The 24,661-nt window shown below is 43.7% G+C and overlaps 1 protein-coding gene across 1 annotated transcript in view; it reads right to left on the reverse strand.

Annotated features, from left to right (window-relative positions):
* Positions 1-24,089, reverse strand: part of LOC126285116 (phospholipase A2 hemilipin-like) — a 303,043-nt gene extending 278,954 nt beyond the window's left edge. The window contains exons 1-2 of the mRNA XM_049984439.1: positions 24,043-24,089; positions 23,820-23,997 (exon numbers count right to left, since the gene is read on the reverse strand). Of these exons, the coding sequence (XP_049840396.1) occupies positions 23,820-23,997; positions 24,043-24,089 (225 nt within the window). The remainder of the gene's footprint in view (positions 1-23,819; positions 23,998-24,042) is intronic.
* Between the last annotated feature and the right edge of the window lie 572 nt (positions 24,090-24,661).

Consider the following 24,661-nt stretch of genomic DNA (forward strand, 5'->3'; position numbering starts at 1 on the left):
TCGTGGCTAATTTCATTCATTACGCGCCCCAAATTATGAGAGGCAATGGGACTCACACTAATGAAGCACCCCATGGGAACATCATTCTGCTACGTCCATGTCTTTGTTTCTGGGTAACGCTAAAAGTACGATACAGTACATCTTATACAAAAATAGCTTAATTTGGCGTAATGGAAGAATTGGTGCACATTTTTTATCGTTTTGATGGGTATTTCTCGAATAATTCTAAATTAATCAGAGTTCTTCGCAAATTTCAATTTTTCTAGATTTCAGCACCATCTGTCAATGGTTTAAAAAATGTTTCAGACAAAACTTGATTACTTTTTTATGGAGAATCCGAATGTGCAATAAAATATGAGGGTTTGCATTTAAGATTTAAAAGTAGCCCACCACCCCACCCAAGGGGGGGGGGGGGCTGGAGGTCACGTGTAGTATCATTTGATGTCCCTCTTTGAGCTCACGAACTTCTCTTACCCACTACTTTTACCCGATGTATGGTTTTCGAGATAATCTCATCGGAAACTTCAGATGGCTCACCCTGTATAATGACCATCTTAAGATCTGTTTTATAAAAACATGTCCTAGTGTCAGATCCGTTTTTATAAAACAAATCTGTAGAAGGTCATTATAGAGCGAAACTTGGTAGTCTGACGACAAAAAAATTTTTGACCACAGACGTAAAGTAAAGGAAATTTATTCTATATTGGGGTCACTGTTTCGTTTGCGACCATGTCGCAGTTTGTGAAACATAATGCTTCGAGTGTTATCAGTTGGGAAGGGAACTGGCGACCTTACTAGCCAAGACAGGGTTTGGCAAGCACGAACGCACGTAGCAGAAACTCTCGCCGTGGGCGGGCAGGCATTATCTTGCTGAAATGTTGGCCCAGGATGGCTTTCATGAAGGGCAACTGCTATGAAAAGAAATGGCATCCCAGAGTATCGCTCCTGGTATGCCGCCGACAAGCATGTTGATAAGCCACAGCTGTCCGGTGCGTCATAGCAGGACTCCTATGGTTGCCATCCGTGGCACCCTTACAGCACAGCGGTACATAGAGGATATTCTAGCTCCGTTAAGTTACCCTTCATATGAAGCCTTCCTGGGCTTACATATCAGCAATATAATGCCCTCCCGCACACTGCTAGAGTTTCTACTGCTTCTCTTCGTGATTGCCAAACCCTACCTTGGCCATCAATATCGCCAGATCCCTCCACAACTGGAAACGTTTGGAGCGTTGTGTTCAGGGCCCTCCAACCAGGTCGGGATTTTGACGACCTAACGCGCAAGTTGGACTGAGTCTGACACGATATCTCTCAGGAGGACCATCAATAACGCTATCAATCAATTCCAAGCCCAATAATTGCTTTCATAAGGGTCAGAGATGGACCAACGCGCTGTTGATTTGCTCAATTTGTGAACTAGTCATCCGATTTTCTGGAATTGTACGACGGTCACTCCAAAAGAAATGCACACTATTTTCGTAAAAATACAGTTTTCATGCTACATGTGTGAAAGTTTTACAGTGTGTAGATACATTCTTCCTGCTTGTTTTCAAACTTAGTTCAACATGTTCCCGCGAATGGCGCCGTCACAGCATGTCTTCAAGATGGCTGCTACACTTGACGTTCCTCAGAAGCAACGTGCGGTAATAGAATTCCTGTGCCGTGAAAACGAGACAGTGGGAAACATCCACAAGAGGTTGAAAAATGTGTATGGGGATACTGCTGTCGGTCGCAGTACTGTTAGTCGGAGGGCAAGCAGGTTACGTGATGAAAGCGGGCACGGCAATATTGAGGATTGTCCTCGCAGCGGCAGGCCTCGTACTGCACACACTCCAGACAATGTGCAGAGAGTTAACGAATTGGTGACTGCTGACAGACGCATCACATGAACGGATTGTCACGCTACGTCGCGATATGGGAAGGAACTGTTTGCAGAATACTGAAAGCGGTTTGAAAACTGTTTGAACTGTTTTAAAATGGTTTGTGCCACGTGGGTTCCCAGTATGTTGACAGTGGCTCACAAAGAAACAAGAAAAACGGTATGCACCGAACTTTTGGAACAGTACGAGAATGGTGGAGATGAATTTCTTGGAAGAATTGTGACAGGTGATGAAACATTGCTCCATCATTTTTCAATAGAGACGAAAAGGCAATCAATGGAGTGGCACCACGCATATTCACCCAAGAAAAGAAATTCAAAACCACACCTTCTGCTGGAAAAGTTTTGGCTACGGAGTTTTTCGATTCCGAAGGACTCTTGCTTGTGGACATCATGCCAAGTGGAACCACCATAAATTCTGATACATATGTGACGACACTGAAGAAACTTCAAGCTCGACAGAGTCGTGTTCGGCCACATCGGTAAAAGCAGGATGTTTTGCTGTTGCACGACAATGCACGGCCACATGTAAGTCAAAAAACCATGGAAGCGATCACAAAACGCGGATGAATAACACTGAAACACCCGCCTTACAGTCCTGACCTGCCTCCATGTGACTATCATCTCTTTGGGAAACTGAAAGACCCTCTTCGCGGAACCAGGTTTGAAGATGATAACTCCCTTGTGCACGCTACCAAAAAGTGGCTCCAACAGGTAGGTCCAGAATTTTACTGTGCGGGTGTACAGGCGCTGGTTCCAAGATGGCGTAAGGCAATTGAAAGCGATGGAAATTATGTGGAGAAACGAAAATATTGTTCCTAAAGGATGTATCTACACACTGTAAAACTTGCAAACATGTAGAATAAAAGATGGATTAAAAAAAATATAGTGTGCATTTCTTCTGGAGTGACCCTCGTAATCATTTATTTGTCTGTAAATGTACATCACATTCACCAATTCCCTTCCCATTCGGAAAATTCCATCGTGGTGCGCCTTTCTTTTCTTAGAGTCTATGTATATAATTCGGTTTCTTACCGCTGTGGCCCTTGTTTTTCTGTAAATACCTACACAACAACAAAATAAACCTGCAATACGCATTATCTAATTCACGTACAACACCCAATACAACGTAATGCGACAATTCTCAGACAAAACACTATGCTGTGATGTGGCCGCCGTCGCCATGCATAACTTCGCTGTACCGCTCTTCCACTGCATTCGGTGAACCCGCACACGAGGTACATGTCGGCCACCTCTTCATCAGTAAACCCACGCATACAGTTGTTTCTTAATTTTATTTTATTTATTGGCTTTTGTGATGTGCGCACACAGACAGCTCAACACTGGAATGTCATTTCTGACGACACGAGCGTAGGGACAACGCAACACTCAGACTCCGATGGGAGAAAATCTCCGACCCGCCCGGGAATCTAACCAGACTCCCTCGGTTAGCAATACACCTTGTTGCTCGCGCAGCTACCGGGCGGACGTCCAACAGTTGTGTATCGTTAACGTACATCTACATCTACATCTACATGACTACTCTGCAATTCACATTTAAGTGCTTGGCAGAGGGTTCATCGAACCACAATCATACTGTCTCTCTACCATTCCACTCCCGAACAGCGAGCGGGAAAAACGAACACCTAAACCTTTCTGTTCGAGCTCTGATTTCTCTTATTTTATTTTGATGATCATTCCTACCTATGTAGGTTGGGCTCAACAAAATATTTTCGCATTCGGAAGAGAAAGTTGGTGACTGAAACTTCGTAAAAAGGACTCGCCGCGACGAAAAACGTCTTTGCTGTAATGACTTCCATCCCAACTCGTGTATCATATCTGCCACACTCTCTCCCCTATAACGTGATAATACAAAACGAGCTGCCCTTTTTTGCACCCTTTCGATGTCCTCCGTCAATCCCACCTGGTAAGGATCCCACACCGCGCAGCAATATTCTAACAGAGGACGAAAGAGTGTAGTGTAAGCTGTCTCTTTAGTGGACTTGTTGCATCTTCTAAGTGTCCTGCCAATGAAACGCAACCTTTGGCTCGCCTTCCCGACAATATTATCTATGTGGTCCTTCCAACTGAAGTTGTTCGTAAGGTACAACTGACGATGCCGGATAAACAAACTCGAGACGTAACTGAACAGTACTGGATGCAAACTTGAAGCCGATGAGTAGTGTGGGTACAAATGAGACCAACAGCAGGTACTTTGCGTGAATGGCAACAATACACACAGGACATACCGTTGACAGTTCCATTGTTGTCCACTATTTCCAGTGCAAAGCTAACTGGGGCAAAAAACCAACGGAAGTGCAATAACTCTCTAACAAGCTGCCTAAGACCGTAGCTTCTGTATTCTAAAATTCTTAGAAAGTATTCCTGAACAGCATATAAAGTTTTTTGGTGTAATTCAAGTTCACCCTGTATATGTAGCTGTAGATATAGACGTGTCTATGAATTTCGTATCCACGAATGGAACTTTATAGATTTCTGCTGGTAGTATCGGAAATGGGAAAGAGGCGAACCAGCGGAATTTCACTGCACTAGCTCAAAGAGTTAGTGTGTCATAGACCTAAGCATCTTCAATGAGTTTAATATTACTCTTGGTTGGTAGGGCGAAGCTGAAGTCTTCTCATACAAGAGTTACTGACTTTCTGTTTATGTGTATGTTGAACGTTCGCGTGATAGTTCTTTGATGTGAGTGTTGGGCGAAATCTATCTGCCTCTGCGCTATTGTATGGAGGATTCTGTTATGTACTGTTTGAAGTTTGTGGAGATGGGTGTCTGCCGCCATTGACCACACTTCAGATCCACAAAGTATAGTACTGAGGATCACAGTTCTGTATTTTATTTCTATCATCATCCTACCGTCATTGAGGAGCCGATATAGAACATTAAATGCAGTTCTGCCTCTGATATGAGGCCTTTAGTCCGCCTCCGGTAACTGAGTGGTCCATATCTACATCTACATCTACATTTATACTCCGCAAGCCACCCAACGGTGTGTGGCGGAGGGCACTTTACGTGCCACTGTCATTACCTCCATTTCCTGCTCCAGTCGCGTATGGTTCGCGGGAAGAACGACTGTCTGAAAGCCTCCGTGCGCGCTCTAATCTCTCTAATTTTACATTCGTGATCTCCACGGGAGGTATAAGTAGGGGAAAGCAATATATTCGATACTTCATCCATAAACGCACCCTTTCGAAACCTGGCGAGCAAGCTACACCGCGATGCAGAGCGCCTCTCTTGCAGAGTCTGCCACTTGAGTTTGTTAAACATCTCCGTAACGCTATCACGGTTACCAAATAACCCTGTGACGAAACGCACCGCTCTTCTTTCGATCTCCTCTATCTCCTCCGTCAACCCGATCTGGTACGGATCCCACACTGATGAGCAATACTCAAGTATAGGTCGTCGAACGAGTGTTTTGTGAGCCATCTCCTTTGTTGATGGACTACATTTTCTAAGGACTCTCCCAATGAATCTCAACCTGGTACCCGCCTTACCAACAATTAATTTTATATGATCATTCTACTTCGAATCGTTCCGCACACATACTCCCAGATATTTTACAGAAGTAACTGCTACCAGTGTTTGTCCCGCTATCATATAATCATACAATAAAGGATCCTTCTTTCTTTGTATTCGCAATACATTACATTTGTCTATGTTAAGGGTCAGTTGCCACCCCCTACACTAAGTGCCTATCCGCTCCAGATCTTCCTACATTTCGCTACAATTTTCTAATGCAGCAACTTCTCTGTATATTACAGAATTATCCGCAAAAAGCAACATGGAACTTCCGACACTATCTGTTAGGTCATTTATATATATTGTGAAAAGCAATGGTCCCATAACGCTCCCCTGTGGCACGCCAGAGGTTACTTTAACGTCTGTAGACGTCTCTCCATTGATAACAACATGCTGTGTTCTGTTTGCTAAAAACTCTTCAATCCAGCCACACAGCTGGTCTGGTATTCCGTAGACTCTTACTTTGTTTACCAGGCGACAGTGCGGAACTATATCGAACGCCTTCCAGAAGTCAAGAAAAATAGCATCTACCTGGGAGCCTGTATCTAATATTTTCTGGGTCTCACGAACAAATAAAGTGAGTTGGGTCTCACACGATCACTGTTTCCGGAATCCATGTTGATTCCTACAGAGTAGATTCTGGGTTTCCAAAAACGACATGATACTCGAGCAAAAAACATGTTCTAAAATTCTACAACAGATCGATGTCAGAGATATAGGCCTATAGTTTTGCGCATCTGCTCGACGACCGTTCTTGAAGACTGGGACTACCTGTGCTCTTTTCCAATCATTTGGAACCTTTCGTTCCTCTAGAGACTTGCGGTACACGGCTGTTAGAAGGGGGGCAAGTTCTTACGCGTACTCTATGTAGAATCGAATTGGTATCCCGTGAGGTCCAGTGGACTTTCCTTTGTTGAGTGATTCCCGTTTTTTTCTATTCTTTGGACACTTATTTCGATGTGTGAAAAATCACGGGCATTATTCGTCAGTAAGGTTTTCCGACAGTGGCGCGGTCAATTTCGCAATATCTCGGGTGCGTTGGCCGATGTACTAGCGCCCACTTCAATGGTGCCCCCAGCCAACGTGGGCCATATTTCACTGAAGATGTGACATTTCAAGTCTTTTTTTATTTTTATTTTTGAGTTTAGCTATGTCAGAGATTCCTTCGCAACAACACGACTGCCGACGACGCGAGTTGTGTACCAAATATTACTTCTCCGGTGCCCCAGACAACAACTGGCGACAGATTATCGCCGCATTTTCCTAACGGATACGTCACCCGTCCCACATTGATCTCTGTGGTTATTCCACGCAGTATTGCTCGTGCGTTAGCACTGACAGCTCTACGCAGACGCCGCTGTTCTCGGTCGTTAAGTGAAGGCCGTCGTTCACTGCGTTGTCCGTGGTGAGAGGTAATGCCTGAAATTTGCATTTCTCGCCACACTCTTAACACTGTGGATCTCGGAATAATGAATTCCCCAACGATTTAGGAAAAGGAATATGCCATGCGTCTAACTATATCAGCAACTCCCCGTTCAAAGTCTATTAATACTCGTCGTGCAGCCATAATCACGTTCGAAATCTTTTCACATGAGTCACCTGAGTACAATTGATAGATCCATCAGTGCACTGCCCTTTTATACCTTGTATACGTGATACTACCGCCATCTATACAGGGTGAGTCACCTAACATTACCGCTGGATATATTTCGTAAACGACATCAAATACTGACGAATCGATTCCACAGACCGAACGTGAGGAGAGGGGCTAGTGTAATTGGTTAATACAAACCATAACAAAATGCACGGAAGTGTGTTTTTTAACACAAACCTACGTTTTTTTAAATGGAACCCCGTTAGCTTTGTTAGCACATCTGAACATATAAATAAACACGTAATCAGTGCCGTTTGTTGCATTGTAAAATGTTAATTACATCCGGAGATATTGTAACTTAAAGTTGACGCTTGAGTACCACTCCTCCGCTGTTCGATCGTATGTCTCGGAGAGCACCGAATTACGTAGGGATCCAAAGGGAACGGTGATGGACCTTAGGTACAGAAGAGACTGGAAGAGCACATTACGTCCACATGCTAACAGCTTTTTATTGTTCTTTTTCACTGACGCACATGTACATTACCATGAGGGGTGAGGTACACGTACACACGTGGTTTCCGTTTTCAATTACTGAGTGGAATACAGTGTGTCCCAACATGTCAGGCCAATAGATGTTCAATGTGGTGGCCATCATTTGCTGCACACAATTGCAATCTCTAGCGTAATGAATGTCGTACACGCCGCAGTACATTTGGTGTAATGTCGCCGCAGGCTGCCACATTACGTTGTTTCATATCCTCTGGGGTTGTAGGCACATCACGGTACACATTCTCCTTTAACGTACCCCACAGAACGAAGTCGAGAGGTGTAAGATCAGGAGAACGGGCTGGCCAATTTATGCGTCCTCCACGTCCTATGAAACGCCCGTCGAACATCCTGTCAAGGGTCAGCCTAGTGTTAATTGCGGAATGTGCAGGTGCACCATCATGCTGATACCACATACGGCGACGCGTTTCCAGTGGGACATTTTCGAGCAACGTTGGCAGATCATTCTGTAGAAACGCGATGTATGTTGCAGCTATTTGGGCCCCTGCAATGAAGTGAGGACCAATGAGGTGGTCGCCAATGATTCCGCACCATACATTTAGAGTCCACGGTCGCTGTCGCTCTGTCTGTCTAAGCCAGCGAGGATTGTCCACGGACCAGTAATGCATGTTCCGTAAATTCACTGCCCCGTGGTTTGTGAAAACCGCTTCATCGGTAAACAGGTAGAACTGCAACGCAGTCTGTGTTAATGCCCATTGACAGAATTGCACTCGATGATTAAAGTCATCACCATGTAATTGCTGATTTAGCGACACATGAAACGGGTGAAAGCGGCGACGATGCAGTATGCGCATGACACTATTTTGACTCAGTCCACCGGCTCTCGCAATGTCCTGTGTACTCATGTGTGGGTTCATGGCAACAGCAGCTAACACACCAACTGCACCCGCTTCTCCTGTGACGGGCCTGTTACGGACCCGTTTGCGTGCTACGACGATACCTGTTGCATACAGCTGGCGGTAGATGTTTTGCAATGTGGATGGTCTCTGTCCGGGTACCGTTCTGTATACACCCTGCAGACTTCAGCTGCATTTCGTCGACATAGATGAGTATGATCTCCGCCTTTTCAGAGTTCGAATACACCATAGTCACAGTTCCTACAACACTACACTATCACAGACGTCTGGTAACACGGTGTACTACAGTTGGTCTGGGTGCGGAGACGAATGCAGATTAACAATAGCAGCAAGCGCTATATGCGGACGCTGCGACAGCTAGACCAAACCACAACAGTGCACTACAGCCACACTCGTAAACACGGTCGTCATCGTAAACATGACCCTGCAGAAGCTGCTCGCTGACCGTGGCCTGTGTTTGCTACAACACGCAACTGAACATCGGAGGTTTCAAGCGTTCGGTCTGTGGAATCGGTTCTTCAGTATTTGATGTGGTTTTCGAAGTATATCCAGCGGTAACGTTAGGTGACTCACCCTGTATATGTGCATATCGCTATCCCGTGATTTTTTTCTTTTTTTCCTCCTCAGTGTATAACTTCCAAACGGGAGAGTAACATCGTGCTGCTTTATTTACATGTCTTGGCCACTAAAGCAAGACAGGGCTTTGCCCGTCTGACTTCTAGCATGGCTATATGGTTTTAAGATAGCTTTTGTTTATTCCTGCAAGTCATTGTTTGCATGCATGACTGTATGTCTATGTCTGTAATTCCCTAAATTGCCTTGTTGTTGTGGATATTGGTCTATTATTCGAAGCGTCGGGGTGCTGTGCGCCTAGCTGGTGGATTACAGTACAGACGACATTCCAAAGCTGACAGGCAGCGAACTGACGATACAAAGGTGTACAAATGCAGTAGCAACCTGAACTTCATCGTCAGGAAGCTACAAGAACACCTGGACGAAATCGTCAACTGGTGCTACATCTGAAAAATTAAAACAAATCCAGGCAAAACGGCAGCAGTCACGTGTACCAGAAAACTAACTCCCCAAAACAGGCAGATTTCGGCAGCAGGAAGAAATATCGGGTGGACCGCTTCGACAATCTAACTAGGCATAGAATTAGATAAGAAGCTGGCAGCATAGAATTAGATAAGAAGCTGGCATTCACCAAACAAGTAAAATGGCCTCATAACATAAATGTGTGACTAAGGCCTCCCGTCGGGTAGTCCGTTCACCTGGTGCAAGTCTTTCGATTTGACGCCACCTCCGCAACTTGCGCGTCGATGGGGATTAAATGATGATGATTAGGGCAACACAACACCCAGTCCCTGAGCGAAAGAAATCCCCGACCCAGCCGGAAATCGAACCCGGGCCCTTAGGATTGACATTCTGTTGCGATGACCACTTTTTTTTAAATTGTTAAAAAAGGAAATTATTTTTAACTCAAGATCTCGTGCTTACATGGCAGGCGCTCTATCTGACTTTTGTTTTGCACCCAAAGCAGGAATCATACCTTTTTTTAGTGTTCTTATTCATTTATTGCAACAATTTTCCAGTTATCTTACACAGAAAGATACAAAAACAAATACGAAGTACAAGTGATTCAGTCATCTCATAAATAATTATTGTCCACCATCTCTGTCTCAACTGTTGATTGTAAGTCAATCACAAAAGCTGTTGTTTGTGGAAAAATAATCGATGCCCTTGAAATGTCTATGCCACTGATGTGCATATTTCTTTTTAGAAATTAATTAAATAAGGGAATGAATAAAATTGAAAATGTTTAAATGAAAATGACGTAACGACACCACTGAAAGTACAAATACAAAAGGAACATGCTCCTCTAGCAACGAAATGAAATTCAGGTCGGGGGCGTCATCTGATCATCACCCGAGGGAACAATAGAGCCCTCTATCGACCCGTTCTCTGACGTTGGCGTAAGACTGGGTCGTCTTCTCGAAAAGTAACTAAGGTTCCGCTAAGTGTGATTGATGTCTGTCTCGGCTTACTTCGTCTATCTCATCTCTCACCCGTCACGCCCCATCTGGCCTGCGGGTCGGTAAATGTCCGCCGCAGATAATTAGCGAAGTCTTGCCTATGCTTCTTATGCTACTGCAGCTTCGCGTGTCCGTCCAGGAGAAAATGCCAAAAATCCATTTTGTCCTTTTCCAATTCGTTGTAGACGTAGCCCACAACCGTTCCCCGTATCCATGTCATTCCATTTGTTTTATGGACCGGAAAATAATATTCATGGCGGAAAAGGAGTGTGTCGGATGAAATTGTGTGCGGGGTGGTGCATAACAGGAACATCAATATATGTCGTGCCAACTGCCATACCGGAGCCGCCCCACTACACGCTAAAGATGTTCATCAGTGTCCACTGTTACACAGCTTAAACATGATGGAGTGTCTGCCAAATGAATCGCATGCCGCCTTTGGTTCGTTGCTAACTTTTCTATTTACCACCGTCCGGCGCAATATTGATGATTTATTGGCAGCAAAATCTATTTTCAATCACATAGTGATCATCTCCAGTGCTGTGGTGTACAAATTAAACTCACAGGCTCTGGTGTCTAGTTATTATCAGTAACCAAAGCTTATGAAACGATCACAATAGCTCAGTATTGTGATCGTTTCCTAAGCTTTGGTTACTGATAATAACTAGACACCAGAGCCTATGAATTTAATTTGTATACCACAACACCGAAGATGATCACATTGTGATTGAAAATTGATTTTGCTGTCAATAAACCATCAATATTACGGCCAAAGCTGACCTTCTCTCTAAAGTCACAAACTTTGTCAACTAGCGGTAACTTCAAAAAACCTTTACATATTTCTTGAGACATACACGGTCGAAAAATAGTCAAAATCCACCATACAGTCCCTACTTGGATCCATCCGATGTTCATCTGTTGCTAAAACCTAAAAAACACCATAGAGGAATTCAGTTTGATAGTGATGAAGCGTTGCAAGCAGAGGTGAGGTTGTGGCTTCATCAACAAAGTCATAATTCTACAATAACGGTTTCAACAAAGATGTCTAACGTTGGGAGAACGCTGTCCGTCGCCAAGGTGACTGTTAGGAAATAAATATGTAGACATAAATACACTGTAGCGCCAAAGAAACTGGTATAGGCATGTGTATTCAAATACAGAGGTATGTAAGCAGGCAGAATACAGCCTAAGTATAAGACAACATGTCTGACGCAGTTGTTAGGTCGGCTATTGCTGCAAAAATGGCAGCTTATCAAGATTTAAGTGAGGTTGGTGTTTTAGTCGACACACGAGGGATGGGACGCAGCATCTCCAAGATAGTCATGAAGTGGGGATTTTCCTATACGACCATTTCACGAGTATACCTTGAATATCAGGAATCCGGTAAAATATCGAATCTCCGACATCACTGCGGCCGCAAAAATACTGCAAGAACGGGACCAACGAGGACTGAAGAGAATCGTTCAACATGACACAAGTGCAACCCTTCCGCAGATTGCTCCAGATTTCAATGCTGGACCATCAACAAGTGTCAGCATGTGGACCATTCAACAAAACATCATCGATTGGGCTTTCGGAGCCGAAGGCCTACTCTTGTACCCTTGATGACTGCATGATACAAAGCTTTGCGCCTCGCCTGGGTCCGTTAACATCGACATTGGACTGTTGATGACTGGAAACATGTTGCCTGGTCGGACGACTCGCGTTTAAAATTGTATAGAGCGGGTATGGAGACAACAGCATGAATCCATGGACCCCGGATATCAGCAGGGGACTGTTCTAGCTGGTGGAAGCCCTGTAATGGTGTGGGCTGTGTGTAGTTGAAGTGATGTGGGACCCCTGATACGTCTAGATACGACTCTTACTATTCACACGTATGTAAGCATCCTGTCTGATCACCTGCATCCATTCATGTCCTTTGTGCATTTCGACGGACTTGTGCTATTATAGCAGGACAATGTGAAACCCCACAAGACCAGAATTGCTACATAATGACTCAAGGAACACTCTTCTGAGTTTCATCACTGCCGCTAGCCACCAAACTCCCCAGACATGAATGTAATTGAGCATATCTGGGATGCCTTGCAACGTGCTGTTCAGAAAAGATCTTCACCCTTTCGTGTTCTTACGTATTTATGGACAGCCCTGTAGCATTCATTGTGTCAGTTCCCTCCAGCACTACTTCAGATATTAGTCGAGTCCATGTCGCGTCGTGCTGCGACACTTATACGGTCTCGCGGGGCTCTAGACGATATTAGACAGGTGTACCAGTTTCTTTGGCTCCTCAGTGTAATAAATATGCAGAATGTTAATAAAGTTTTTTTATTTCAAAAACTTTGAAAGCTTTCACGTAAAAAATCAGAAAACATTACTTTTCAGCGCGCCCTTCTAAATCCATATTCCGAAAAGCACTGCGAAGTGCATGGCAGAGGGTACGTTCTATTGAACCCATTTATTTTCCCGTTCCATTCACGCATGGAGTGTAGAAAGAACCACTGTTAATGTACAACTAATACTTCTGGATAAACGGTCAGACTTCATTGCAAGCTTGAAGGCCAATCATAAAGTGAGTAATTACTGTAGTAAACAGCAAATATCGTGAGAAATGGAACAAGTTTGTTCCCTAACGAGACACATGTGGCATATTGCCGAAATTCGCAATGTTCCCTGGATGTTTTCAGTGGAATACGTATACAAATATGAATCGCGTATGCAATAAAACGAAATACGATTACTGTGTAAAGAAGCACCGGATCAAAAATTCTTACAACATATCACTGAATAAGCATATCCTATGGATGGGAGAATCAAGAAAAAAATTTTTTTAAATATAAAACGGAATTTAATAACTTAACCATATATCAACACAGTAGCGTATTGAAATTATCATTTACTACATACGCTATCTGATCCAAAGTATCCGAATACCTGTTAGCGAAAATTAATATTGGGTGAGCCCATCCTTTGCCTTTATGACGAATTGAGTGCCGGAAATACTTTCAGTGAGGCATCTGAACATCTGTGGGGAAGTGGAAGCGCATGAACCGAAACCACCAATGTTGGACGCTAGGGCCTGGAGCGAAGTCGACTTTATAACTGATCTCAAAGGTGTTCCATTGAGCTCAGGTCGGAACTGTGGGCAGACCAGTGCATTTCACGAATCTTAATGTTCATAAACCATTGTGTCACTGATGACTTCTGGACAGGCTGTATTGTGCGAGAGTCATTGTCGGCTGATACAAACAATCATCGTCTCCGAGCTGTTCCCCTACTACACAAATTACGCACTGCTGTACAATGTGTTCAAATCCTTCGGCATCATCGTCTCCCCAAGTGCAATAAGAAGATCATACTCCAATCACGAAAAATATCCCCATACCGTAACACTGCCTCCCCCGCATTTCACTGTTGGCATAACACACGATGGAAGGCATGCATCCACCAACCTTATGCCCTTCGATTTGACCGCCACGGAGTATAGCGTGATTCAGCCCTCCAAATCACTCGTTTATGGTCATCCACTGTGCGCTGACATCGTTCTTTACACCACCACAAGCGTCGCAAAGCCTGTGGCTTATGTAGAGCTGTTCGACGATTCTACGCCATTCTTTTTAACTCAGTCATTGTGGTATATGCGCTTCTGGCGGCACTTTCGAACTCGCGAGTGATTTCGTCCGCTGATTTCAAACGATTGTTTAGAACCAGCCTCCGCAACGCTCGACGGTTTCTGCCGGTCAGTACATCACGTCTGCCCCGTCTTGTTCCTTCACGTTCCACTTCGCAATCACATTACCAAGAGTCGAAAAAGGTAGCTTTAGAACGGCTGAAACGTCCCTGATGGATTTGTTACTCAGCTGACACGCAATGAGTAGCCCACGTTCGGAGTCACGGAGCTGTCTTAGCCGACACATTCCGCTGATACTGATTCTCTGCTGACAATGCAGTAGTCTCCGCCTGCTTTCATACTGGCGGGTCCGCCTCTAGTGACATCTAGAGGTCAATTCAGCATTACATAGCGGTGACTGGACATCTTTGATCAGGTAGTGTAATTTCCGGTTTTGCTCTAGTACAAAACCCACACATGTAAATGGTTCTACTAGTTACGATAGCTTTACAGCTCATATAAAACCCATACTCATTATGGATATGGCACTCATCACCTCCTATGTAAGACGTAGCGAAACCACCTGTGACCAACAGCAAACAATTGCCTCACTCAAAACTAGTAAACACCATGTTTACATGAGGAAGCGGTGGCTATTAAATGTAAGCTACAATAAGTGCAACTGCCGTTGACTCAAGAGTGAACAACTCTATTCCCGTTTGATTTATTTAGCAACTGACATTTAAAAATCTCCAATTGTGCGACACTGTCTCGACAAGTAGCGTTTACCGTCTCAGCACTTCGCTCTAAACGGAGATAGAAAATCGCTCTCTGTGTGCAACAAAGTTCACGCAAAAATCTGAAATGAACGGGGGACATAGATATGTAAAATGCATCTAAGATAGTCAAAAATCTGTTCTTAATTTTATTTAGGGCCAGAACAAGGGTATTTTTAACCGAGTGAAATATTCCCGTACTGGAAACAGTTTCAAACTTATGCTCGGTAACTACTTAACTCACTGAAATGTTTTCCATTGATGATTAGGATATCACACTGAACAAGTTTTTCCACACTTGCGCATCACGTTTGCCACGTAAAAGTTTCGGAAAACGGTTTTTTATGGCTTTTTAAAATACAGCAAACTCCTGATTGCCAGTGTGTGACTTATCCGGCTTGTAGACTACCCGTACATAATTCGACGATCTCTTAAAAGAAAAATTAAAAAAAAATTAAGCCCTATGCATAATGTTATAAGCAGTTCGAACTTTATCACTGTAAACTGTAAGCACACAATTACGGATATTCTACAGTATTACTCTAGAAAGTCCGCAGATCGCCGTATCTACACGGGTAGTGGATGTTCTGCTGCAGAAAATCGACAGTTTCGTGCTTTTTCTGTATACCCTGTAGTCATAAATTTATTCTGCCACGAAACGAAGGAAGAATCTGTTCAGATGACAATTATCGCATAGAATGTACATTTCTGGTGTTTAGACATAGATTACGAAAACACCTCCCTTTGTTTAGGTAACGATTATGTACAAACCAGCACTTCAGAAGCAAAGTGACACGGGTAAAATGAACAAAGACGATTCGGTAGAGGAGAAGATCGAAGACGAGGCGATCAAGGAATTCGTTGTCCTGGTCATGAAGGCACTGAAATGAATGAAAAACATAGGCATGGAAAAGTGCAACATTATTTCCCAAAACTGAATTTATACCAAGTGATACGAAATAGAATGAGTTTTAAGTGCAATTCATTCAGCCCTTGTTTGCAGTGCATCATGTGCTCTTCCAATTTCATCTGGTTGTATTCGAAATGCTTCACAGTATTGGTTATATGGTCATATGAAGTCAGCACATTGTCAACCGATTGCAGATAGACCAGTGCCTTTAAATGTCCCAATAGATAGAAATCAAATAGTTCAGGTCCGGTGAACTGGGATACCATGCCATTGGACATCCTTGACGAATCCATCGCCCCTGGAACGTTACAGTGAGGTTCTGTCGCACGATCTGCAGAAAATGGGGTGGTGCCCGCCGTGCGTGGCCGGTTGTCGTCTTTCTGCAGTGGTAATGTTCTCCAATAGCGCTGGTAATTCATCTCACAGAAATTAGCTTCAGTTAATCTGTATCGTAAAGTGTATGGCTCTATGAGTCTACCACAAACGATTCATACCCGTACACTGATAATGAAGCGATTGTGATGCCTCATCTCTATGATTGGTGTAGATTAGGCGTCTGCCCACACCTGGTGTTATAGTAATTTATTATGCCTTCTCTTGTGAGTCATGCCTACAATATCGAATACTATACATTACTCGTCACAAGATAAATGGGTCATATACCAACAGGTTCGGTTCCCGGACATGCAATTATCGGCACTGTTATTTTATTTTTGCACAGTACTACATCCTGTAGGAATATACGACAACTTTTTATGCGCCCTGTATATCTGTTTCCGGTAAAAAAGCTGGTCAGGTGTGGGTAGGACTTACACACTGAAGGTTCCGTACAAATTAAATTGTGTGAAATGGCTCTGAGCACTATGAGACTTAACTGCTGAGGTCATCAGTCCCCTAGAACTTAGACCTACTTAAACCTAACTAACCTAAGGACATCACACACATCCACGAGGCAATATTCGAACCTGCGACCGTAGAAGTCGCACGGTTCCAGACTGTAGCGCCTAGAACCGCTCGGCCACTTCGGCCGGCATTAAATTGTGTGTATAGACGGTTCATCCATTCCAGGAATCGAGCATTTTCATAACGTCTGCCTGGTATCGGCATTGATACTGGCGAGGTATAGGTCCCAGCGACACCATGTCTTTCAAGAATGTTTGAATTTCAAATTTGGACTCAGATAACAAATGACAAAGAAACATGTCTTCCGAGTGATAGAACTACAAATTAACAACTGTTGAATTAGTACCTTTGGTGGTAATGTGAAATTTTGCTTCTTGCGAAATTTCATGATTTTAGATCAAGGGGAAGTACCATGTTGGTTTTGATGAGTTAGTTAGCGAGACTTAAAATATGAGACATAAATGGCAGTATGTTTTGATTGCATTGACTTAAAAGCAAACGTTTGTTATACCAGCACCACCACTATGCGACATAAACTTCAACTTGATACGTCCATCAGTTCCTGTCTTAACAGATGCCCAGACAAACAGACTTTCTGATAGCAAATGACAAAAAACTGTTTTTGAGATATAATTTCTAATCAACAATTTTCGTATTTTTTCTTTTGTTTTTAGTGCGGAAACATGTTTCTAAAAAAAAAGAAAATAAAGAAAGAGAAATAAATGATACTACGTCAACAAGAAGTACGCTGCAGATTTTGATAAGTGACTTTACGAGACTCAAAACTGAGACGTAAATGGCCGCGTTTTTTATTGCAGTGACTTAGGGACTTAATTTTTTTACTTCACCAAGAGACCGTAGACCCTAATGTGAGACATAAATTCCAACGAGATACGTCAACTCATTTCTGAAAAAAAAGTGATCCTGTAAGAGTTCCATGTTTACCGACTAAGGGTGGCATTATCCGTGCATATCGGTTATCCGTGCACTCTCTGGTTCGCATTACCTCGGAAATTGGGAGCGTCTTCTATTTATTTGGTGACAAATATGAAAAAGTCTCTGTCTCCTACAAAAATCGCGTAAAAATTCTGAAATTCACGCATGGTATAAGTATCTATAGTTTCCTTAAGCAGGCCAAAAACCTGTTCTCAGCTTTAAGTAAAACTGGAGACATATATCTTGTTGATACAGGCCAAAAATTTGTGTCTCGAAAAGTTACTTATTCGATAACTTTCCGATGCAAAGCTTTGTGCAGTGGATGCGACAACACATTGGCAGCCCACATTGCCGGCACAGCTCCCATTGCTGGCGTGAGCAGTCCAAACCGCTAGTAGGCGATTTCTCGCTATTTTGATTCGTATTATAAGAAGGCGTTGTAACAACTGTCTCTACAGCTGATCTCAATTTTATTGGAGGTTGGAGTTACGTTTTTTCTTGATAAAGCCGAAATTTCGCACGGTGGAAAGTTTCCTACTCGAGAACTTGAGCCGCGCCGGACACTAACGTGCCGACATGTCTTATAATTTGTGCCAAATTGAGCTCCATTAGGTCCTGAAAGACGGAGGTGCACATAATGAGAGCAATAACTAGTATACTGGTGTGCAGAACTTGAGGACGAAATCAACTTTCACATGATGTGTCACTGCAAAGTTACATCGCCCGCTGAAACTTGGACCACACATAGAAACAATTGCTACAGCTTTGTTCAGAAGGTAAAATGGTTCAAATGGCTCTGAGCACTATGGGACTTAACATCTGAGGTCATCAGTCCCCTAGGACTCAGAACTACTTAAACCTAACTAACCTAATGACATCACACACATCCATGCCCGAGGCAGGATTCGAACCTGCGACCGTAGCAGCAGCGCGGTTCCGGACTGAAGCTCGTAGAACCGCTCGGCCCCAACTGCCGGCTCAGAAGGTAACTGAAAGAAATGTGCAATGAGACGAACAAAAAGAACACCTTTATTCAACGACAGTAATTACACAGAAGTCATGATGGTTCTCTGGGCATAACAAAAGGCGAGATGTAGTTCTTAACAGGATGTGTGTGAATGAATGAATGTCGTATGACTAGGGTCTCCCGTCGGGTAGACCGTTCGCCGTGTGCAACTCTTTCGATCTGACACCACTTTGGCGACTTGCGCGTCGATGGGGATGAGATGATGATGATTAGGACAACACAACACCCAGTCCCTGAGTGGAGAAAATCTCCGACCCAGCCGGGAATCGAACCCGCGCCCTTAGGATTGACATTCTGTCGCGCTGACCACTTTGTGTGTGTGTGTGTGTGTGTGTGTGTGTGTGTGTGTGTGTGTGTGTGTGTGTGTGTGTGTCTGTGTGTGTGTGTGTGTGAAAGCTTATGGAACTTAACTGCTAAGGTCACCAGTCCCTAAGCTTACACACTACTTAACCTAAATTATCCTAAGGACAGACACACACACCCATGCCCGAGGGAGGACTAGAACCTCCGCCGGGAGCAGCCGCACAGTCCATGACTGTAGGCCTTAAACCGCTCGGCTAATCCCGAACGGCCACTTTTTTTCCCATTTTCATTTTATTCGCTATAGTTCGTGGCGTTTGGTCTGGGCTGACGTCACAAGACATTCGTTCAAGTTGATCGTTGATTCCTTGACTCAGTCTTTTTTATTATTATTATTACAGAGAGCACGCAGCCCTATGGCCGAACACGCTGAGCTACCGTGCCGGCATCACTCAGCTACCGGCGGCGGATAACGGGATATGTGATCACCACGGACATCAGTTCACGCTCAAACGTACTTCAGTATTGACGAGGAGTTCTTGCAGCAGTGCGTTGTATTCTTCCAGCAGCGCAATTACTGCACGATCGTCTCTCCGCCGGATTCTGGGCGTGCCCGAAGGGATTTAAGCCGAAGGGTCAGACAGGTCAGTCCATTTGCCGAACATCCTGTAGTTCCAAAAGCTTCTCCACCTGCGTCATTCCACGCAGTCACGCATTGTCACCCACAAAAATAAAATCAAGGCTGAATGCGCCCGTGAAAAGACGCACATGGGGAAGGAGAATAACATTGACCGGCGAGTATACTGTGTTCGAAGATTCGAAGGCGAGTACGCCCAAGCATCTTTATACCTCCTGACACCATAAAACTTTGAACAGCATTTTGGTGCATTACGTGTTCCCTTCTCTTGCCGTATGACGGTACGTCAAGTATTGTCATCGACCGTATGAATCCACGTTTTCTTAAGGTAAGTAACCAGCTTCGGTCCGAACGCCTTTGATACCCAAGTATGGAACATAATGCTGCCCTTTTGATGCTGGGGCAGACTATCATATATGTCATCAAAAATCGAGAAGACCCACGTGCTGTGTAATCATTCTATACAGAGTATAGTATTTAGGCGGATAATAGGAAGAAGTAGAACAGGAGGAAGTAACCACAAAACAACATTTGGCAGTATGTTACTTATTCTGGTCTCCGGATCATCGTCAGTACGAACTTTCGCACAATAGTCAAGTCAACAACTACAACGCTGAAACAGTAGGAAGCCTTAGCACAGAGGCTCGTGGTATGAAATATATGGTGCCTATGAAAACACAGAGAATGTAAAAAACAGCCATTGCAAAGATGTGTTCCACTCTACTATGTAGGGTGTTTGTGTTAACGTGAGAAAAGTAAATATCTCGAAAACGACCGCATCGCGCGAAAAAAATTGTTCTTTATGAAAAGTTACTATTATTAAAGGGGACCTCGGTATATGCTACAATTGCCCACATTCTAACCATCCATCCAGCGTGGGCGAGATCCCATACGGAGGGGAGGTTAAGAAGTGGGCAATTGTAGCATAGACGGAGGTCCCCTTTACTAATACTAACTTTCCACCAAGAACAATTTTTTTCGTACGATGCGTCGTTTTCGAGACATTAAGTCGTCCAAAGGTAAAACAAACAGCCTGTATGTAGTTATTTATTTCAAACTTTATAGTGTCAAGTCTTCTGAACCAGAAGCAGAACAGGAAGTATGAAAAACGAAGAAAGCAAATAAAAGGTATGACCGCATGTTTCAATGTTGCGGTAGGGGAACGGTACGCTGATCAACTGCCAAATGTGTGTTTTAATGCAAGTTTTCTGGGGCGCAGAGATGCCACTGAAACTACACAGTTTTTATGTGATGATGCTTGTCGCTTACTTGTTTTATACGTGAGGTATTTTGTTTAATCGCTTTGATCTGATGCAGTAAAAAATAAATTAAAAACAACTGTAAGTAGCCTCCCTTAAGCACAAGTATTTTTTATGTTGTTCTAGAACGTGCGCAACTGTCACACGCTAAAGGGTCGATAAGTCTGAAGACTGAAATCTCGTTCCTGGGTCTTCTTTGTTGTGCCTATTAATCGTACTCATATGGAGGTGCCGAACGCATGTGCTTATCCGAGCGTGGGAAAAATTATTGAAAGATAGTTTTACGGTAGTTATGGATGGGGGGGGGGGGAGGGGGAGGGGGTGTTCATAGTTGTCGCAGTTGCAGGATAATATGGGTGTGACTCTGCGTACCCACTAGCTGCCTCAGTAGGAATCATCATGGGCTCTGAAAACAGCGACCGTGTGGAACCCAGCTCGCTCTCTTCGTCCACGAGACTCTGAAAGCAGTAGACACAGGCGCCCAGGTTGACATGTTACTTTACTTCGAGAATGCATTCGATACAGTTCTGTACTGCCACCTAATGAGCAAAATAAGAGGGTACGGAATATCAGATCAGCAATGTGACTGAGTTAAAGAATTCCGAGCGAACAGAACTCAGCGTGTCACTTTCGTAGGACATCTTCGGACGTGAAACTAACATCTGCGTACACAAAAGGAGCGTTATACGACCGTTACTCGTACTTTTCAAACTATAGGTACTACCTGGATCACCTTGTATATAAATGACGTATTGGATAATGTCGGAAGTTCTATGAGGCATTCGCGGATTTAAAACTACCGAAACACAAGAGGTCTTGCAGATGACCGACGCTTTGTGCAGGAAGTGGAAATTGAGCCTCATGATAAATAAATAACGTAAAAATAAAGACCCTTTATTGTATGACTAAACGATTGCAGAACAATGACTTGAAGCCTTTACTTCCCCAAAATATTTATAAGTATTCGTACAGTGATATTTGAAATGGAACGATTACATAAATTTAAATGCTGGTAAGGCAGATGCCACTCTGAGATTCTCCATCAACAAAACAAGTAACTTGAAAAATAATCCTTCGACCAAAATTAGAATATTGCATGTCAGCCTGGAATACGTACTAGATAGGATTGATAGGGGAAATAGAGAAGATCCAAAGAAGAGCAGGGCTTTTCGTTATAGGTTCATTTAGTAAGCGCGAAACACGGAGATGTAAAGCGATCTACAGTGGCGACGCACCAAGATAGGCATTCTGCATCGTCAACTATTAAAATTCCTGGCTCGTAGGTTCCTAGAAGAATCAGCCCATATTTTGCTTCTGGCTACGTATCTATGCTTCTAAATGGATAAACTATCATCTCTTTCCACCTAATGGTTCCAGGGGCAATAAAAATTTGATTTACGACATGTCATCCCATTATTGGCAGAAGCTAAAATTTAAAATGCGCTCATAATCTACTCATTAACAGATATAATCTCACGTCAAAAGATTTAATACAATAAGTCAAGCATTAAAGTTAGAAACTGTGCATGTCTTTTAGACAGGGTAGCTTATGGCGCACAAATTTCCCGGACTACATTCATCCATTGTTTAAGAATGAGAGCACTTAGCGATTTCGAATTAACTTTAGACATAATTTCAAATAGTTTCGCAACTTTTTCTCGCCCCCCCTCCTCTTAAAAAAGGCACCCCACAAAGAAAAAATGAAAGGATAAAACTTTATCGCTTATCAAATGTTCCCTGTTCATACAGTAAAACTTGAGCATCAGCCATGACGTTTGACTGAAATTTCTCATTATGAGAAAATGGAAGGAGTGATCTGTATTTAACTAGAAAACATATTTATGGCTAAGATCGCATTAGACAGTATTTATTAATCCTAAACATTTGTACAAACGTGCACTTCACTATATATCGTGCATTTTATGAACTAACAAGCATCAGTGGAATACTACGTGTGTTAACTTGCCCAGTGCATAAGATGCTTTTCATTTGTCTATTGTTTTACTTTTGATAAATCCTATGTGTAATGTGCTGTATATTCTCCACTATAATGACGACATGGATATGTTAAGCCACGACGATTTATACCCAAAAATTTTCTTTAATATTAGAAAGTGACAGTTTCAGCTGTCGGAACCGGTCAATAATAATAATATCAATTAATCAGATCTTGGCTATAAAATGTTTTCCACGACATTTGAATTTATTACTTCTTTACTACTAAGACTATTCAGAACACACTTTGTAGACAGTGTACTCAAATACCACCGAATTTACCTGCAAAATTATATCATTGTATCACACGTAGTTTGGGAGATAAGGCGTTAAAAATATTAAGATGCGAGAAAAACCAGCTTTTCTTAAAATGGAGCAGTTTTATACGCCGTTGTTCGATTATTTAAAGGATCGGGGGTGTGGTAGTTACCCCGAAAATAGATTATGAAGCTACAATTAGAGATTCAGTCTCACTCAGAATGTCACCAACAACTGCTCTTCCTGCTGATCATTCGCGACTGGAGCAGGAAAAAGAGAGTGGGCAGAGAGGAAGTGACAGTGTCACACAAAGTACGCTCCGCCACACACCGTAAAGAGGCTTGCGGACTATAGATGTAGATGAAATGAAATGTCGTGTGAGTAGGGCCTCCTGTAGGGTAGATATGTCGCCTGACGCAAGTCGGTCTGGTTGATACCACTTCGGCGACTTGTACGTCAATGAGGATGAAATGATGACGAAGAAAACACAACACCTAGACTCCGAGCGGAGAAAATCTCCAAACCAACCTGGAATCGAACCCAGGATCCTCGCATGGCATTCTGTCGCAATAATCACTCATCTATAGAGGCGGACGATAGATGTAGAAAAGAGCAAACTAAAGTGTCTCAAATGATACGTTTCAAGGTGTCAGAAGAGACTATAAGCAGGCGCTCTAACAAGTGTCGCGCGGGCGGTGGGCGTGCTGCGACGGGAGCGTGTAACAGGTAGGCGCGGCTCCGGCTTACCTTCATGGTGGGCGCGCTGCGCTGCGTCGTGTGGACTGGCGCGGCAGGCCGGCTCGCACCGCAGTATCGACGTCCGCCGCCGCCGCCGCCGCTGCCGCCTCCAGCGCGCCGTCCCGGCGACCTCGCGACGCCCCCACAGGTCGGCGGCGCCGCGGCCGCTGTGCGCCGGCGCCCGAGGCTGTCCCCGGCACGCCCCGCGCAGAGCTCCGACTCTTCATCTCACTTGTCGATACGGCCCGGACACTCCAGCCCATCGACACTCCACCGCATCGGCAGAGGTGGCACACGGCGGTAGTGATTGGCTGATGCGTCTATATTTACAGGCCGGAAAAATAAACCTGGTCGGGAAAGTATTTAGCGCGCCTTAAACGTAGGCAACCCACCTAACTTCATCCGGCTCCTGAATGGAAGGTTTACGTAGGGTAAGGCCAAACACAGGACCTGATCGCTTTGCAGCGGCAGTTTGGTTGTTATGCATGCATCTCTGGATCATACATTACAGTTTATTTTTATATCCTATTATAATCAAGAATCTGAACTCTCTATTCAGGAGTTTCATTACGCTGGGTATGTTCAAAATTACGAAAACATTGGCAAAAGTCTCCTCTAGACTACGAAATCCACAGACACTACGCTGAGTATAAATCTGTACTGTCACGGCTGCGAGAATCTGTGTAAGGTTATCTAAAAATCTTTACAATATACACTGTTGGCCATTAAAATTGCTACACCACGAACATGACGCGAAATTCAACCGACAGGAAGAAGATGCTGTGATATGCAAATGATTAGCTTTTCAGAGCATTCACACAAGGTTGGCGCCGGTGGCGACACCTACAACG

The sequence above is a fragment of the Schistocerca gregaria genome, chromosome 8 (assembly GCF_023897955.1).
Source record: "Schistocerca gregaria isolate iqSchGreg1 chromosome 8, iqSchGreg1.2, whole genome shotgun sequence".
Lineage (NCBI taxonomy): Eukaryota > Metazoa > Arthropoda > Insecta > Orthoptera > Acrididae > Schistocerca > Schistocerca gregaria.